This window comes from Schistosoma haematobium, chromosome 4, assembly GCF_000699445.3.
Source record: "Schistosoma haematobium chromosome 4, whole genome shotgun sequence".
Lineage (NCBI taxonomy): Eukaryota > Metazoa > Platyhelminthes > Trematoda > Strigeidida > Schistosomatidae > Schistosoma > Schistosoma haematobium.
In genome coordinates, this window is record NC_067199.1 from 5,158,185 (window position 1) to 5,178,130 (window position 19,946).

General features: G+C 31.7%; 1 protein-coding gene across 1 annotated transcript in view; it reads left to right on the plus strand.

The window, feature by feature from the left end:
- Nucleotides 1-660: 660 nt before the first annotated feature.
- IRX6 (Iroquois-class homeodomain protein IRX-6) overlaps nucleotides 661-19,946 on the plus strand; it is a gene marked incomplete at both ends in the record, with an annotated part of 38,873 nt that continues 19,587 nt past the window's right edge. The window contains one exon of the mRNA XM_012937891.2: nucleotides 661-714. Within this exon, the coding sequence (XP_012793345.2) occupies nucleotides 661-714 (54 nt within the window). The remainder of the gene's footprint in view (nucleotides 715-19,946) is intronic.

Consider the following 19,946-nt stretch of genomic DNA (forward strand, 5'->3'; position numbering starts at 1 on the left):
TTTATTGTTTGTTATATACAAAACAATATGAATATATATATATAAGTATACAACATTAGTACTAACATACCACCCACCCACCCACCTATTATTCTTATTTTTACCGATCGAATAGAACAAACTGACTATACAAAAATGTTTACATTTGTGTGTTCGTATACACATATATATATATATATTTATACACATACACACATATACACACATAAATAAGTATTAGTATACGAATATATAACTATTGCGAATGAAGTGGGGCCCCCCTCTCTTCTTCTTATAAATGAACCTACTTTTCTTTCTATTCATCCGAATAGGAAAATTTTTTATAAAAATTATTATAGGTTAAAAAAATTTATACAGATTGTCATGACGATTATGGATTGGTGAATAAATATTAATAATAATTCTATGACTTATTTATATTTATGAATGAAATTGAATATAGAGATACAATTTTTGTTCTTTTTCTTCATCTTCTTCTTCTACATATGAAATTATACTGTAACTATAGTTTTATATTTGATCAACATACTTACTAATTATATTCAATGATATTACTATAAAAGATCATTCATAAGGAAGTATTATATTCACTTGAAATATCATTGAATGAAATATATTATTGTTTTACTTCTTGAATAAGAATATTATTATAACAATAGAATGAATACTACTGATATACAATCGATGAAATCAGAGTGGAAAACAGATTGTACAGTAAGTACATTATTATTATTATTATTATTATTATTATTGTTCATTTCGAGATGGTGAAGATTTGTAGCTCAGGTGAATGATTTTGATGAAGTTTTTTTGTCTGAGCTGGATGATTTGGTCATGGAGCTTTCATCGTTCTTCTGAACGACATCATCAGTACAAACTTTAAATAGAATTGAAATGTTCGAATTTCTGTAGATGTGGTTCATAGCTTGTGAACATCAAAGTGTATAGGACAAACTGTGAACCACATGTGGAGAAATTCGAACATTTCAATTCTATTTTAAGTTTGTGTTGATGATGTCGTTCAGAAGAACGATGAAAACTCCACGACCAAACCATCCAGATCAGAGAACAAAACCCCATTAAAATTATTATTCATTATCACGATTCAATTTGATCATTTCAAATCAATTAAGTATTTGAGTAAAATATTTATGATATTATTATATTTGTAATGTTCAAAACATAGTGAGTTTGAATAGTTAGTGTTTTGTAATTTATAGTAAGTCTCCTCTTTAGAAAATAAGTTACTGGATTTGATCATTTGTACTTTGAAAAATCAACATACTTTGTTATATAATATGAACAAATCAATTTTTTTAATCATTCGGATATTACTTACTTACTTACGCCGATTTTTGTTCATCCTTCTCATGTCTGTCTCCATTTCTCTCCTCCTTTGGCATCGAGGATTCCATGTGAAGGCTTGCCATGTGACACAGTCTAGTGCTTTCCTCAATATGTGTCCTATCCACTCCGAGAAATTCTTCCTGATTTCTTCCTCCACTGAAATCTGTTTTGTTCTCTCCCATAGTAGGTTGTTGCTAATAGTGTCTGCTCAACAAATCTTAAGTATTTTGCGTATACAACTGTTAATAAACACTTGTATCTTGTGAATGATAGCTTTCGTAGTTCTGCAAGTTTCCACCCCATACAGTTGAATTGTGTTGACATTCGTATTGAAATTTCTGATTTGAATGTTGGATGTTGCACATAAATTATTATTATTATTATTACTAATGTACTAGCAGCTGTAAAGCTTTATTCATTTGATGTACTAAGAAGTAATAATTATTACAGTTTATTTGAAACCATTTAAACATTATATCTTCAATTGTTAAATGATGGATTTTAATTACTTCATATTGAAAATGTTATTTTTCTTGTTGTTGTAAAAAGTGTTGAGTCACCTAGACTGGTGGCTACATTACAACTTAGTCGACAGGATTCGATATGTATTAAGAAGGACCTAACATACATAACATTGATCACCATTCAGTAATCAGTCAATTGTAAATACCATTTTCCTATCATAATCCTATCATTTATTTGTCAGTAATATAATCTTTGAATCATCTAGATATTAAGTACCCTGATTATTAGTAAGTTGAAAATGTATTTAGTTAACAGGATAGGTATAATTAATAATGAAGTGAAAGATTAATGTTTAAAACATTTAGATTTTAACAATTAGACTGTTAGTTAGAATGCGACAACGACTATTTTCGATAATGTAATAAGAAGACGAAGATTATCAGAATTATATGATGATATATTAGCGCAATACATTTTCAACAATCTGATCACACATATACTTGTTAAGAATATTTATATATAGAAGGTCAACTAGACTGGAAATGGGGTAAGAGGAGACAAGGATAATAGCAAGTGTAATAATAATCATGTGAACACAAATTGAAACCTAATCACTCTGGATAATAAGTCAATATTACCCTGCTAGGTTTAAGGTGAGAACAAACAAATGTATTGTACTAATATATCATCACATAGTTTTGATAATCTTTGTCTTCTTATTACATTATCGAAATTTATCAAAGGGATTAATTGCTTTAAACGACTATTTTGTTTTGAACATTTGTATGGTACACAAAAAATTGTGAATGAAAGCAAGTTATATAGACCGGTGCTAAGTAAAATAGTCTGAAACAAATATCTATATTAGATAATAAACAAATGTTGTTCAACTTTTCTCATAGTTATATTATTTATATTTGAGATTTATTAGTAGTATCCTAACACAATCCTATACAAAGTTGAGTTGAGAGTTCTCAGAGTTTATAGTAAACACAATATGGTAATAATTTGAATGAGTATGATTGATTTTGGTATTCAGTCAGTCAGTAACAACGTAGAACTTCGTACGTACGTATATCAGTTCGAGTTGCCACACCACATTAGCACAGAGATGCAGTTGTCGATTCGAATTCTGTAGTGGTAGAGGCGGTAAAAGTATAAGCAGTAATCCGAAAGATTAGGGTTTGAAGATGTTATTCAAGGAGTATAATCCAGTGAAATAAATTTGGAAAGAGAAAAAAAAGGGACACAAAGAATTCAGAAGACTAGAATTTGGGAGAACGCAAAGAGTGGATGCACTTGAGCCATTGCAAATGATTTTGAACCATGTCATTCAGGGTTTCTAACCATCGGTTGCTATCATCTCGCGGTCTCCAACCAGGTAGTCTACACCTACCAACATGGTTCAGTTCACTTGTCAGTGACTTCATGAACTTTTGCCATGTTTTGGTTTGGCCGCCTCTAGCTTTCTTCCAACCTACTCCTACACCAGTGAATTAGATTCCAATCTCTGATGGAATGGTTACTTTTATATGAATCAAGATATATTTCAGTCATGTAAATGTACAATAATAATTTTAAAATGAAAGCAAAGTTTTCTACCAATTATTTCTAAATATTTTAAGGATGATTTGACGGTGTTAGTTAATGTCACTATCTACTTAAATAGTACATGATATTACTCATATAACAATGAAATATTTAAGAGGTTAGTCTAAGTTATACATAATTCATTTGTAATTAAAAATAATACAAAGATAATTTACTTACTTACTTACGCCTGTTACTCCTAATGTAGCATAAGCCTCCAACCCACTCTGTCTTGGGCCTTTTCTAGTAAAAGATAATTTAAGGTGAAAAAATTTTTTTCTTATTGATTTCACCTGCTAATGGTGTACGATCATGTTTGGTATATAAATATCTATGATAAAGTAGATGGATATTACATAATTTCAAAAGTCAATCAGTCACTCAGCTACAATGTAGGACCAGCCACATATATGCATCGGTCCAAGTTGTCATACCGCATTAGCACAACAAGATAAACACCAAATTCATAGTAGTTAATTCAATGATGGCAATATATAAAAGAATGATTGCATATAAGGATATAGTACAGTAAGAAGGGATTAGTTGGTAGAAAGAAAGATATGAAGTGATTTTAATCTCATAGTTTAAAGGAAGACAAAGAGTGTATACACCTACACCATTGTGATTGAATATGTTTCTCAAGTCTTTCAAGAAAAAAATTACAAAACAAATCAAAGAATTATATGAAACATTAAAGTGAAAAATAGTTTTGCAGTTCAGAAACAAGAGAGACAATTTTGTATTTCAGAAATATATGGAAACAATAGTAATATAAGTAATAACTATCAACAATTGTAAGAGTGTAATCATAAACGATGAATGATTCTTAAATAAGAAAACAGATTGGAAGGAGAGTTAAAGACATGAAAGAATGACTGATTACATAATATGCTTTTAAATGTAAAGTTTAGGCTTAAAATTTCTGGATTGTTTAAAACTTTACAGCTTTGACTGGTGTTCATTTGGATTTTGAAGTTATTTTGAATGACAGTTCTATTGAGTCAATTTGACTAGGAATGATAAGATGTACTTTACTTGAGCTAGTATTTCACCTCCGATGCAAGTTGTTCTCTTTGGATTATTACATAATTTTCTAAATGAACAAATATCTAAGTAATTTATTATAGACTTATGCAATAGAAAGTTTGTATTTGTTTAACATGTGACTCATCAGTTGAATGTATATGCACTTCATGATTAATATCCATATCGAAACTTAAACCTAAAATCTTTCGCTTTAAATCTGACACAGATTAGCTTCACTGGTCATGGTTTCTCACTAGAACTCCGAGAATTCCCTCACAAAGCTAGTCACTAGTGAGCACATGTTAATTATCAGTATAGGGGTTGTGGAGTTTATCAAGTTTTTGATTGAGGTCATGAACCTACTGATGTTAGACCATCATTGGAAACCTGAAAGCACTGAATGGCCGTTTCGTCCTGTTGTGGGACTCGACAGCAGTGCGCATCCACGATCCCGCTCACGGGGTTCATTTTGATGAGAAGATATAATTCTATATAAATAAATCGTTCTAAATTTTAAGCTTACACTATAACCATTCAACATTTGATTCATTAGTCTAACACAATAAGTAAAATATCTTGAATTAACTTATGTCTTTTAATAAAACATCATCAGTAATATTGATATGTTGGTTATTTTGAACCGATCAACAATGAAATTATATCTTCTAATTGATACTGTAGTGAACAAGAACACCAGTGGAGACAATCGAATGTATTTAACACAAAATTACAGGACTTGTTAATAAAATCTAATAATCATAAAGTAAGTGCTTAATTTGCAAAATGTCCGCCAATTGTCTCATAATGACTCAGACTTCATTGTTCTTGCACTTTCATACAAAATGCATTCTGTTTCCATTCTTTACTGTTCGATCCTCTTGTCTCTCTGCTGCCAGACCTTCTGTTCACGTCTAACATCATATACTACTTATGTCAATATAAATAGCACACACCACAATACTTATGATCTAAATATCCATTACATAAAATAAGTAATAAGTAGTTGTAATTAATGATCATTGATCAACTGGTTACTATTGAATGATCAATTGATTTTAATAAACACATAAACTAATATCAGAAGAGGTTTTGTAAATATTATAGTAATTTCAGTCGTTGAAATCATAAGTCCATTGAAACTAGATTATCATGACTTCAATGAATTCATGATCTCAACTATAAACTAACATTTAATTAGTCATTTATGGGTGTTTAACATTAATAATTTTAATTTTTATATTAGATTATAATAGTTTCTTTGAAGGAATTAACTTTCTATTCCCTTAACTTGACCTTTTATTTCTTTTTGGAAAAGTTTCCATTGTCTTTTTACATCTGTCTGTTATTTCAATGCCAATAATATTAAAGTGACCTAATGAGTGAAAGTAGAGAAGTAGAAATTGATGAAGGGAATAAATAAAAAGGTTTACATCTTGAATTGACCTGAGTTAGATAATAATCAACAATCTATACAAATACCTCTTATAAGAATACAATTTAAATGAATCAAGTATCCTATTGATAATATTGACTTACTATTTATCCATGGAATTATACACGTAAAACAATTTATTCTATTAGTGCTTCATTGACAATGATTCAATAAATTTATCACCAAGGTGAACTACTTCTTAAAACATATTTAAATTTATATATACTTTATATAATAATTAAATAATCATCTGCTCACTAGTGACTAACTTCAAAAGATACTTCTGGAGTTCTAGTGAGAAGTCGTTACCAGTGGAGTTCAACCAAATCTGTTGTGAAATAGTGACTCACTGAAGACAATGATATACGGTGGGGCAACTTCGTGGATTGGTTGAAGTTAGACATTAACACCGTTGGATGCGGGCCGGCTCAGTGGTCTAGTTGGTTAAGCGCCTGACGCGAAACTGATAGGTCCTGTGTTCGAATCTCGCGGTGTGCGGGATCGTGGATGCGCACTGCTGAAGAGTCCCATACTAGTACGAAACGACCATCCAGTGTTTCCAGGTTTTCCATGGTGGTCTAACTTCAATTAACTCATGATTTCAATCTGTGAAATTTCTAAAATCTTCACAAACCCCTTCTGATTATACTTTATATCTCTAACCCACGTTAATTAGATAAATATTGAAAATCAAGAAGTATTGGACAGTTGTTTTGTCTTAGTATAAGACTATTCAGTAATGTACATAGATGACCTCACAAGAGATCAAACTTAAAGTTCTAATGAGGAAGTATGATTTTTTTTGAAAAGTTATACTTTAGAAATAAGTGTATGGTTATGCTATTGTTTAGAAAGATAGTGGAAACTTTACGATCGAATAGTTCAATTCAGAGAGGAATAAGGAAGTAACTGATAAAACTTCTAATTATCGAGCTATATTGTAAGTGAATCAAGGATGATAGTATAGACCATTTTTATTCTAATTAACTGATTTAAATGTAACACGTCATTATGGGATTTGAAAGTTCAACATTCTGTTCTGTGGATTATATTCTTGGCACTCATCGCTTACTGGTCATAAACGAAATCGAGGCATCCAATTGATGTCCTATGAATTTTCCTAGTTCTACAAATAATTTTAATCGCAGAAGAAATTAATTTCCTAAGAAAATTATACTTTGGTTTAACCTTAGATTTAATATAATTACGGTTTCAGATTTGTCATTATGAGACCAGTCGACTTCATCAGGATTAATTCCGAATTGGTGATGGTTAATTTTTTAAAAGTCTGTTTTGACATTTAGGGATTACTTTCAGAAAAGGGATTTTGTGGATATTATGGTAATTTAATAGTTGAGTTCATAACTTATAGATCCTAGGTTCGAATCCCACGGGATACGCATTGCTGAGGGTCCCACAATAAGACCAAATGGTCGTCCAGTGCTTCCAGATTTTCCATGATGATCTAGTTTCAATTGACTCATGATCTCAACTATTAAAATATATTTATCAGTAAACTTTTACTAGATAAGAAGAAAGATACCAAGTGATTATTAAACATAACAAGTGGACTAATTCCACAATATCTTCCCATTGCATGGTTATTAGTTTTTGATTGTTAAACCAAAACCTGTGAACGTAAATACCTATGTGTGATTCAAGTTTTCCTCGACCTTACATTTTACATACAGTAATATATAAGTAGTACGATTATTTTAATCCAAAAGTTATTACATCAGTATTTCGCTATATTTTATGATATGTCAAACTGAAATATTATTGAGAGATTTGAAGAAATAAATCATACTGATTTGGATCACTTCGTGATAACCGAGCGTCTTACATGGATATAAATATTGTACTCGTAGAACAACCTCATGGTTATTTAGACTCAATAGCTCATCGGATAACATGTTATGTGTTTGGAGTAATATGTACTAAGTTCAGATTCCCTTGTAAATATTAACACTGAGAGATAAGTATATCCAATGAATGAGCTTCAAACAGGACAAAGGGAACATTCTAAATCCTGCTACTGTTCATAATCTATTTATTCTACCAAATATGTAATTTGGTATTGAAAAGTATCTTTAAACCATATAAAATCTTCATAGAACTATCTGAGTAGATCACCAGATATAACAATAATAATATACGTAAAATTATTATTTAAACACTCTATTAATGTACAGTAACCATGATATGTAGTTAAAGTTACTTTATCAAATATATTCTTTAAATAGTAACTGTGAATATTGAAAGAAATAACTTTCATATAGGATTCTAACAACTAGTTGTTGTGTTAATACATGTAATTGAACACATGGCCACGCGTATATAGCCTCTGTCAGGGAAGTCCTACACACTGAATTCTCGCCCCACGGGTGCTGTTTGCGAAATTGAGAGGACGAAAAGCGAATGTCCGGCGCTTTAACGGAGTTGGTGGACACGGTGAGTCCACCTAGGGGAGTTGGAAAACCCTGATTCCAAACCAATGGTGTATATGGGCTCCAGTACCCTGAGGGAACAAATGGCGCATGAACCAATTATTGGTCACCATCTATCATGGGACTGCATCTCCTTACGATGCTCCACTGCCTTACAGGTTAAACCTTCAGGTCGAAGGCTCCGAGTGTGGTCCCCTAGGAAAACCACCTGCTTCGGTATGGGCACCCGGGCAGTATCATAGTCCTCACACATATCAAATGAGATCTTCGTGGTGCATATGTATTTGGTACCTCTTTGTACCAATATCTATGTGTTAAAACAAAAATAAAACAAGAGTTCTAATCCAGTATTGGATTTCAGTCAATTAGTATGATAACATCATCCTGACATTAGTGGGTTATATTCTCACTTTCTAACAACGTACAGATTACAACATCTTACTAGATCTTGTATAAATCTCATATAGTCACCTAAGTTGAAAGTGAGAATCATTAACTTATTAATGGCTTTCTATGGTTATAAAAAGCCTTACTTTTACTACATTTATTATTAGATCTTAGTATTTAAGAAATTACATCACAGTTCGACAAAATATGACAAAGTCTATCATATCTATTCTTGATTCGTTCAACCCATTTTGAGACTATAAGTCATTCAGTCTTTATGTTCTTTAGTTGGTAGAAATCTTTCAAACTGTCCTAGTGAGTTGATGATGTTGTTAATATTTCTTATACAAAATAAATAAGTCATGAGATTATCCCTACTGATATAACCTGGAAAAAATGTATTATATAATAGATTATAATTAATTGACATATATAAGTATAAAAACCATATCATTACTAAGTCTGTGAACGTTATGGGTTCATTCCATTTCCATAGGGACTAATATACTATTCTGAGACATTTGATATCATAACTATCAAATGAAATCTATTTAGGTCATAGAATGGAAAGTTTACAAATGACATAATTTGATCTAAGTAGACATATTGTAATATTTGTATATTGAATAATTCATTGTTCTGTACAGTTTAAAGTACAACTGTACTGTAAACAAACTTAAACGAAATTTTTTTTCTTTGAAAAAAGGTATGTTAATTCATGAGTAAAATTTAATGAAATAATGCTTTCAGTTTTCATTCTTATAACAGAGATTATATAGAATTTAGAGTGATCCGTTTGTATTCCATAGTGTAGAGTTTAGAGGTTAAGCGTTCGCGCGCAAGACCGATAGATCCTGAGTTCGAATCTCACGGGGCGGGATCGTGGATGCGCACTGCTGAGGAGTCCAATACTGGGACAAAACGGCTGTCCAGTGCTTCCAAGTTTTCCATAGTGGTCTAGCTTTAATTGACTACACATGATCTCAACTGTTATAATTACTATAATATTCGCAGAAACTCCTCCTGACATTTTAAATTATTTATTATGAAAGGAAATTATCTGCTGTTCGAATAATTCACTCATAGACGTTATGATATTAAGACTCTGAGAGATAAAAATCTAAATCTCACTTGGAACAATAAACGGGCAACTCTTGATATTCATGAAATCTAGATCCAAGGCATGAATGACCACCAACATTAATCTCATTGTATATTTTCCTCTCTCTAAATAACAATCGATACATTAAAAGAATTCTTTTCTTTTTTTTCTCTATTTTTCTAAAAATATTTAAATGACTTATTCTCCGGTCTATTTTTACGCATTTGATATCTTTAAGATAAAGTTGTATGCTAAAGTATGTAAAGTAACTTTCAGAGAGATATAATGTTATCTATACACTTTTGTGTATCCATGCCTATACGCGACACATTCACACACACACACATACATGGAAATAGGCTTGGATATATAAATAAATGAAAAGTAAACTACTACTGATTAATAATAAATAAGTAACTATTACAACATTATTATTATTATTACTATTATTATTATACTTTGTAAAGGAGATGAAAATGGGGACATTTATACATTTATAACAAACATTTCAAAATAATACTTGGGAATTTCTTTGATTGGGATAAAGAAAATCCCTAATCAGATATGAAAGTTTATTAGCCCTTTGGTGTACATATGTGTATATATGTAAATATAGATACCATGATAAATAAATAGGATAAGTAATTTGTACGTACACAATTACATATCTGTAAATAAGTTTACTTTTATCTAATGTCAGATATTTTTTTCTTTCCTTCCTTCCTTCTTTCGTTTGTTTGTTTGTTTTTATTTTTTTACTTTCAATAAAATTCAACTGTCATGACAATGAAAAATGAGGTGAAGTCAACACACTGTTTATTTTACACGTTAAAGAAAGGGATAATGATCAAAATCATACCACTAATAATAGTAATAATAATAATAATAATAATAATGTCAACAGTTCCGGTATCATTGCTCACTTCTTTTACCTTTCATTTTCCAAAATAAGTTTGATCTTGTATACATACAATATACATATGAAGTTATTATCTTGGTGCTATGAATAAGATATATATATCTACAATATAGATGTTTATTACTATTTTATTTGTATCTTAAATAAAATGAAAAAGAGTTTTTCAAAACAAAACAAAAAAGTTTCCATGGTTAAGATCATGATTCAGTTGAGGCTAGACCATCAGGGAAAAACTGAAAGCACTGGACGGCCGTTTCGTCCTATTGTGGGACTCCTCAGTAGTGCGCATCCACGACCTCGCCCTCTGCGAGATTCGAACCCAGGACCTACTAGTTTCGCGCGCGAGCACTTAATCACTAGACCACTGAGCTGGCATCTAACGGTGTTAATGTCTAACTTTAACTAATCCACAAAATTGAGCGACACATCCACCATTGTCTTTAGTGAGTTACTATCTCACTACAGACCTGGTTGATCTTATCCATTGAAATTACTATAATATCCAAAAAACCCAACTGGAAAAACAAGTTGTTCAAATTTGTATTTTACCTTCGTTAATATTAAGATTTATAATTGACTAGTCTTTTTGAATATATATATACATATATTGTGCAGTTTATTTTGATTTTCCCATTTGTGTTATAAGTTTCTAGTCATGTTAGTTAGTTGCTAACAGTTCGAATGTTAGTATGAACATTGACACTGTTACACCTAGGTGATGAGTACCAAATAAGGTAAAACGATTGTCCTAGATTTCATGGATGAATCAATATTCTTTTTTGTTGTTGTTGTTGTTGAAGTCTTTGAGATATTCAATGTGTGTACATTGCTGGTTCATTTATATAAATCCAGTATTAAACTTGATAATTTTAGACTTAATTTAGATATTATATCTTTAGAAGTACGGTTTTTGTTTTTGGTGGAACACATAACTGATATAATTAAATTGAAGGTGCTACATTCATTGGGTTAAATGTCGATAATTAAACTAGTCAATTCAGAGAACTCATTATTATCCAAATCCTATTCTTAAACTATAAACCTCACATATCAACTTATTATCAGTTTCCATTTCTATACTTGATAATTATATGTATACAAACGGTTGAATAGAAGATCATTGGCCTTTATAATTTGTAGAAAATCATGCAACCAATTCGCGGTAGGATGGTGGATGTGCTTTGCTGATGAGTTCTATACTTGGACGAAACATCTATCTAACATTTGTTGATTTTCAATGGTTAACTGTAAAAATATTGTTTCAGAAAATTTTAAGTTTGTAGAATAATCAGGAGTTAAAGCATACCTCATATTAATAACTGAATAATTAGTGTTCTGTAATTTTAAACCATAATCAGTCATTGTTATTATCCTTTAACAATTTTTCATGATTATTTAGTTGAAGTTAGAAATTAACACCGTTGGATGCGGGTCTAATGGTTAAGTGCTCGCGCACGAGACCGATAGGTGCTAGGCTGGAATCTCGCAAGATGGGATCGTGGATATGCACTGCTGAGGAGTCCCACATTAGGACGAAACGGTCATCTACTGCTTCCAGGTTTTCCATAGTAATTTAACTTCAATTGACTCATGATTTCAACTATTAAAATTACTATGATATCCATAAAAACCCCTTCTGATATTTAGTTATTGTTATAACCCATATCTTGAAATGATAATGAAAATCTGTAGCTCAGGTGAATAATTTGATATTGTTGAGTTCTTTGATCTAGATGGATTAATCGCAAAGTTATCATAGATGTTCTAGACAATATCATCAGCTGTGTTATAGTGTGTAAGTGAGTTTTGCAGTTCATTCGGATAGCTTCATTTACAAGTGTTTATTTTCTTAAGTTTTATTGATATCTAATGCTTATTAATGTCAAATAAATTGGTAGATTACAAGTATAATAACACTTAAACAAAGGTTTTTTTGTTAAAATCTACTATGTAACATTAGTATATATTACTGCAACTTGTGAATCTTCATTGACTGACATGATCGGTCCACGTTTTACGTATACTTGAACACTGATTACCACAACGTGCAATGCTGACTAATGTAGGGGATGGTTGGAAGAAAGTTGGGGCGGCCAAACCAAAACGTGGTATCAGTGCTTAAAGTCACTAATTTCTAGTCTGGGCCATGTTGGTAGATGCAAACTATTCGGTTGGGGTTCGCGTGACGATCGTAATCAATGGTTGTAGACTCTGGGTGACATGGCCCAAAATCGATCACAATGGCGTCGGTGTATACTCTCTCCCTTCTTATTGTACTGTATCCTTATATGCAATCTTTCTTTTATATATGACTACCATTGAAGTGACTACTTTTATGAATTTGGTGTTCATCTTGTTGTGCTAATGAGGTATGGCAACTTGGACCGATGCATATATGTGCCTGGTCCTACATTGTAGCTGACTGACTGACTGACTGATATTACTGTAATATAATTTAATTCATTAGCTGTAAACAACTTCATGAGCTCAAGTTTGAGCTACATTCTATGATTTAAAAATTAATAATTCTACTTTGTTACTGAAGTGAATTAAAATTTGATTGTTTAATCTCATAATTAATTGAATAGTTTTTATAAATTGTTCCAATGCTCCCAAATCTATCCTTATGTTTGTAATAAATATTTTACCCTGATATCATTTGACTAAAACATCACAAAACTAACATAACAAAGCATTGGATTTTGTTATTGAACATTATGTATGATAGAGATTAGCAAAGTTTGTTGATGTATTCTTGTCTATATGATGACACCATTATAACTAATATATAACTATGTTTTTAATTTGGGGTTGTAGAGGTTGTTGAATTTCATTAAAATCATGAATAGATTCAATTTAGACTACCATTGACAACAACGGAAGGTGGTCATGCAATGCCATAGATTGGCTAAAGCAATATATTAACACCATCGGATACCGGCTTAGTGGTTTAGAGGTTCAGATTTCGCATGCGAGATCGAATGTCCTGAATTGGTTTCCCGCGTGTAGGTTCGTGGATGCGTATTTCTGAGGAGTCTCACATTAGGACGAAACAGCCGTTCACTGCTTCCAGGTTTTTCATGGTGGTCTAGCTTCAATTGACTACTCATGATTTCAACTATTAAAATTACTATAATATCCACAAAACCTCTTCTGATATTATTTAATTACCTAATATAAATAACATATGAGAGAGAGAGAGATCTTGATTTTTCCCTTGTGTATGTTGAGGCCTACTGATGCAGAGACTTCTGCTACATTGGTTATCTTGACCTACATTTGTCCATGTGTATAGGATAGAATAGCTAAGTGGTCAGCAAAATCCAAAGTATCTAGTTGCAAAAGTATCTTGGCGTTGAGACAAGAAAAACCCCGATTAAATAATTATCTAAAATCAAGATACGAATAATTTTTTTTTCAATTGCCAGTATTCAATTAACACTGAACAAAGTGCACTATAATGTCAAGTTACTTGATAAGTTAATCACAGAGTAATTAGTTACAATTCGTTTGATACTAAGAACTAGATAAGTAAAATAACATGAGTTGTTACCTAGTGACCGATTAGAATGTAGACATTAATATAAAGTGCATTTTTTTATTGTTTCCATATTGGCTTTGACATTGATTTTCCTAATGGAAATAAATGTAAATGTACTTTGATGATTTTAGAAACTTCTAACATGGTAAATATATTTTGATATCTATGTAAACACTTAATCAATGAAAATTTGCCTATTTATTACTACAAAGTAAGTCTTAGAGGAAAAATAAATATTTAGATACAAGCTTTGTAAGAGGTCGATCACAGTTCGATTAATTCAAAGGTAAAATTTCAGACTATGGAACTGGGTAAGTGATGTGAACAGGGAAACAAAAAGCCCTGACAAACTACGAAAGTTATTTTTCGGGACGTTATTTCATTTTATTCAAAGCTTGTAAAACACTAACATTTATTTTTGTTCCTAATCTATTCTACAAAACATAAGCTTTCGTTCGATGTATGATTCATTGCTGTACCCATTTCTGTTCTGAAGCTATTGCAATTGAAACATAATAATTTGCACCCTATTTTCTACGATAATTCATGGCTTTGGACATATTTGTATTTTTTCTAATTATTGTATGTTGTGGTCGGGTTAGTCACCTATTTATTCATGAAAATCAGGATATCGGGAGTAGATCGAATAGTGTTCCAGTTGTCTTGTCTTCTCTCATTCGCGTGCTTGTCAGCCAGTCAGGTGATAGAAAAGTTTTCTTCTCTTTACCCCACTTTGAACTCACGCGTACTAGCCTCAAGTTTAGGTCGGTCAGCCTATCGCGTCAAGGTCTTAATCTGGATTAGATAAGTATCCTCAGCACCAAAAGTGGATAGACAGACCAAAGGACATAACAGTAACGCGTCTTCAATTCCCACAGGGAGCATTACTTCTATGAAGATAACTGATATACTTTGTTGATGGGAACCAACTAGTACAAAACTTGGGTCAAGTAGAGTTTCTTTCAGACAAACTATAACCATTCAACAACATTTTTAAGGAATAAAACAGTATCAGTACCCAATGATTTGTAGCTTTAAACAATGATATAAATAAATTTACGTTAAACGACTTGTTAATCACAATGTATTAAGGGGTTAAATATTCTATATAATTTCTACCATAAAGTTTCATTCGCTCAATTGTAAATACTTAGATATTTGAGATAAAGTTATACCTTATATTTTATTACTAACTGACGTATATAATTATCCCTTCCTTGCATGGATGTTTAAATACTTCTTATTACATTTGATGATATTCAATTCTCTGAACTGGAAATTGTAATTAAGAAACTGTTATTGTCATTCTGACATAACGAAACAACCGTTCAGTATTTCCAAGTGTTTCCATGTTGGTTTAACTTGAATGAAATCATGAATTCAACTATTAAATGTAAATGTACCCAAACCTAAAATAACATGATTATTATTTGTGGTTATCGGTTATACTCTAAGAATAAATCATCATTCGTACAAGAGATGAATATCACTAAATCACTATTTAATTATTAAATGAAATTAGTCAATCAGTTTTGAATAAAGTAGAAACTAGGATTTATGTATATCGATTCATGTTATGCTAAAGTACTAACAAAGCCAGATGAAATCAGTAAGATAAATCCCAGAGTAGTAGAAGTAGTAATAGTATCACTTGTAGTAGAAATACTAGGTATAGAAAATATCACTGAAGAAGAAATAATAAATCAAGTTATAAAAGAGATAAGAGATGTCCCTCAATATTACCAAACATTATTTATTATAATCATCAAATGATATCATTCATTCAAAATGATCTCTGCTAGATATTAACAGTGAGATTAGATGGCGGTTGGAGGTAGTCAACAGGAAACTCTGGACCCGAGTTTCGTGCTACTTGGCACTCGTCAGCAAGGTGTACCTGTAATCTTAAGGGAACTGGTGCTCTCTGACGGATTCGATCCCGTGTCACCCAGCTTCACAGTCAGAGACGTTACCACTGAGCTATCCGAGCCGCGACTGACCTCCTGTAGGACTGAGATGTAATCACAATTGATTGATCACTGAGTGGTGATCAATGTCATGCGTATCAAGCCCTTATTTAGTGTAGATCGAACGCTACATGGTTGATCACCACCCAGTGATCAATCAATTGAGATATTAACTGTGTAAGACCTGGTACACATATATATTGGACACACGTTGTCATACTTCATTTGAATACAGTTAGAAAATGGATCTTAATAAGATGAAACACTGCAATCATGTATAAAGAAACAGTGAACCATATTAATCAAACCAAAATTTATAAAAAAAATCCAGGGAATGAAAATAATGGAATAATATGTGAAAATAGATTACTTACTTGTTTACCAACGCCTGTTACTCTTTGTGGAGGAGCATAGACCACCTATCAGCACTCTCCATCTAACACTGTTTTTTTTTGGGGGGAGGATCCTTTCTAGTTGTCTCCAGTTGCTATTCATTCTTTCCATACCTGCTTCTATTTCCCAATGTAGGAGAAAATAGATATTGAATCGTTTTTTTCCTGTACTACCGCAGTTAACCTTCTTGGACATTTCAAGCTTATCAGTATAGTAGTACTGAACGACTTATTTATTAGAGTTTAATAATTAATGAGAAAATCATTCAAAAATAACATCAGATTTTTATCTTAGTTTTATATACATTTTCGACAATTAACTCCTGTTTAAGTAACTAGTGTTATTGTGTCAGAAATTGTTTTTAAAAGAACAGAGTCAGAATGATATGGAACTACATTGTTTCGTTTTAGTATAGGATTGTGGAAATTGTTAAGTTTCATTAAAATCATGAACCGATCAATATTAGATAATCGTTAGAAACATGGAAGAACTGGATACCTGTTTCGTCTTAATATGGGACTCTTCGGCAATGCATATCCTGCGTTCTTCCAGGTTCTTATTGGTTGTCTAACATTGATTGGTTTATGATTGGAATGTTATAAAAGGAAAACACTTTCATACTATATTCTTATTCCTTACTGTTTCGATTTATTAATAGGTGTAGTTCAAATAGATGTTATAATTCTCTCTAATCAAATAGAGAGTAATGAAATATTCATTTTTGAGTGTATGTCACGGATTAATTTTAGTTACTCAACCACTGAAAAAGAAGAATCACTGGATGATTGTTTTGTTGAAGGATACTATCCATCATCCATCAGTTCGAACCAGCGATATTCAAAATTCACTGTAAGGGTGAGATTTTCAAACTCATTAGTTAGTATCGAATGACTGACATTTCTAACTTAGACGCCAATTCAGTTGTCTGTAAGTCACTTATTAAGGTTAACACATAAAGATTCTAGATCTAATCACCGGCAAGTTTGTGAATATACACTGCCCAGGAATCTCATATCTAAACAAAGCAATAGTCTTGTAATATCCAATTTCCAGTGTTTGTCTAGTGAAGGTCAATCTATAATAGAAAGTGTACAATACATAATTGTCTGTCTACTGATTAAAAATGAACATTAGATTGAAAACAACGAATTAAATGAATCTACGAAAGTTGAAATGTGTAAATTGCGGTGTAGGTAAATACACTTTTATTATTAAACATCTTTCCGTCACTAACATGTAATCGTTCCTTTAAAGTAAAACCTAGGTCAAGTTACTTTGATTAGGTGTCTCAGTTAACCTAAGGTTTAATCATATGATAACCTATCTTTCTAGTATGTTAAATAAATCCAATAGGATTATCGTGGAGATTTCGTATAATACATATATGTTTTTCATCAGAATATCGGATCATGATGAAAATGATCCAGAATGAGAGTGATAAGACGTATACGTTAGACCAGATAATTTTTTTAAGAAGCCACATTGTTCGGCGGAAACCATATCAGGAATACGAAAATAATTCACTGATGACACTGTCTGATGATACATACTTGTACGTGATGGCTTAGAGAGGGAGTTATCAAAATTAGGCTTGACGAAAATGTGTCCAAGTTGTCACAATTTATGATGGCACAACACGAGACGAAACTTACAAGATAAAAGGTAAAGCTAAGCAATTGATTTAAGATTTAATGGGTATTTAAATATGTGTGATACATTCAAAGGAAGAAATTAGATCGAAGAAAGAAACTTTCACAATAAAAGAATCCACAGATTCAAAGGAAGATATACATTGAGTGTATATTTTCCATGAACCTAGTGTATCATCATTAATTCAATACATGCTTTACAATACTTATCTATACAACATTAATTATGATATCTATTACTGGATAGGAAACAAATTAGATTAATTAGTAGTTTTACAATAGGAATTAGTTTTAACAAGTATAACGTCAGCTTGTGAACCATTGGAACTTCTATGGATCCATGACCAAGACATAATTCAAAAGTAGAAATTACAAGTCTCATTTACTTATTCAACTTGTTCATCAGGTAGGTGTTGGAATGTTTGGCTTCAAACCACACTAAAAATGTGGTGGTTAGTAATCTTACTACTCCTACAGATGTAGGAAGAGTGAGGCTCGTACCTAGTAATTTCAATAGTTGAGATCATAAGTCAATTAAAGCTAAATCACCATTGAAAATCTGGAAGCACTAGATGGCTGTTTCGTCCAATTGTGGGACTCCTCAGAGGTGCGCTCCATAAACATATATGCTTCCAGGCTTTCCATGGTGGTCTAGTTTCAATTGACTCATGATATCTCAACTGTTAAAATTACTATAATATCCACAAAACCTCTCTCTGATTATAATCATCATATGCTCACTAGTGACTGTCTCCAAGAGGTATTTCCTGGAGTTCTAGCGAAAAGCCGTGACCAGTGGAGTTCAACCAGGTCCGTTGTGAGATAGTGATTCACTGAAGACAATGATGGATGTATCACTCAATTTCGTGCATTGGTTGAAGTTAGACATTAACACCGTTGGATGTCGGCCGACTCAGTGGTCTAAAGGTTAAGCGTATGCGCGCGAGACTGATAGGTCCTGAGTTGAAATCTTACGAGGCGGGATCGTGGATACGCATTACTGAGGAGTTCAATAATAGGACGAGTTGGCCATCCAGTACTTCCAGGTTTTCCATGATGGTCTACCTTTAATTGACTTATGATCTCAATTATTGAATTTACTATCATATCCAGAACCCCCCTTTTGATATTTGATCTCTTTACATCGAATTGGTATTTATAAATAATGTAACCAAATACCAGTTAACAGTTGATTATAATACTAATTATCATAAACATAATCTTTGTTAGGGATGAAGTTCATTCTTCTTAACATTCAATTCATAGTTTAACTAAAACCATACTGAATTCAATGGTGGTACATTGTAAATGATTAGTTTCTATACTAAAATTTATTCATAATAATATATGGGATAGATGTTTATCAGTTCAAAATGTATATCATTACATCATAGCATAATGGAAACTTTCATTATAACAATATATATTACGCAATAAATAATAAGATTATTCATGATTAAGCACGTTTAACATTTGTTTTCAATCAATATGAGTTTATATAATGAAATCAAATTAGATGAAATGATTTTAAGTAGATTAATTTAATCTATAAGTAGTATTTATCATGAATAAGGTAGTTAATCTGATAGTTTAATTGTTAGGAACCCGCTAAATAAGTTGTGAACATTGTGTTCGATCGATGAAAGGGTCGTAAATGCATGTTGTTGGACAATTGTATAAT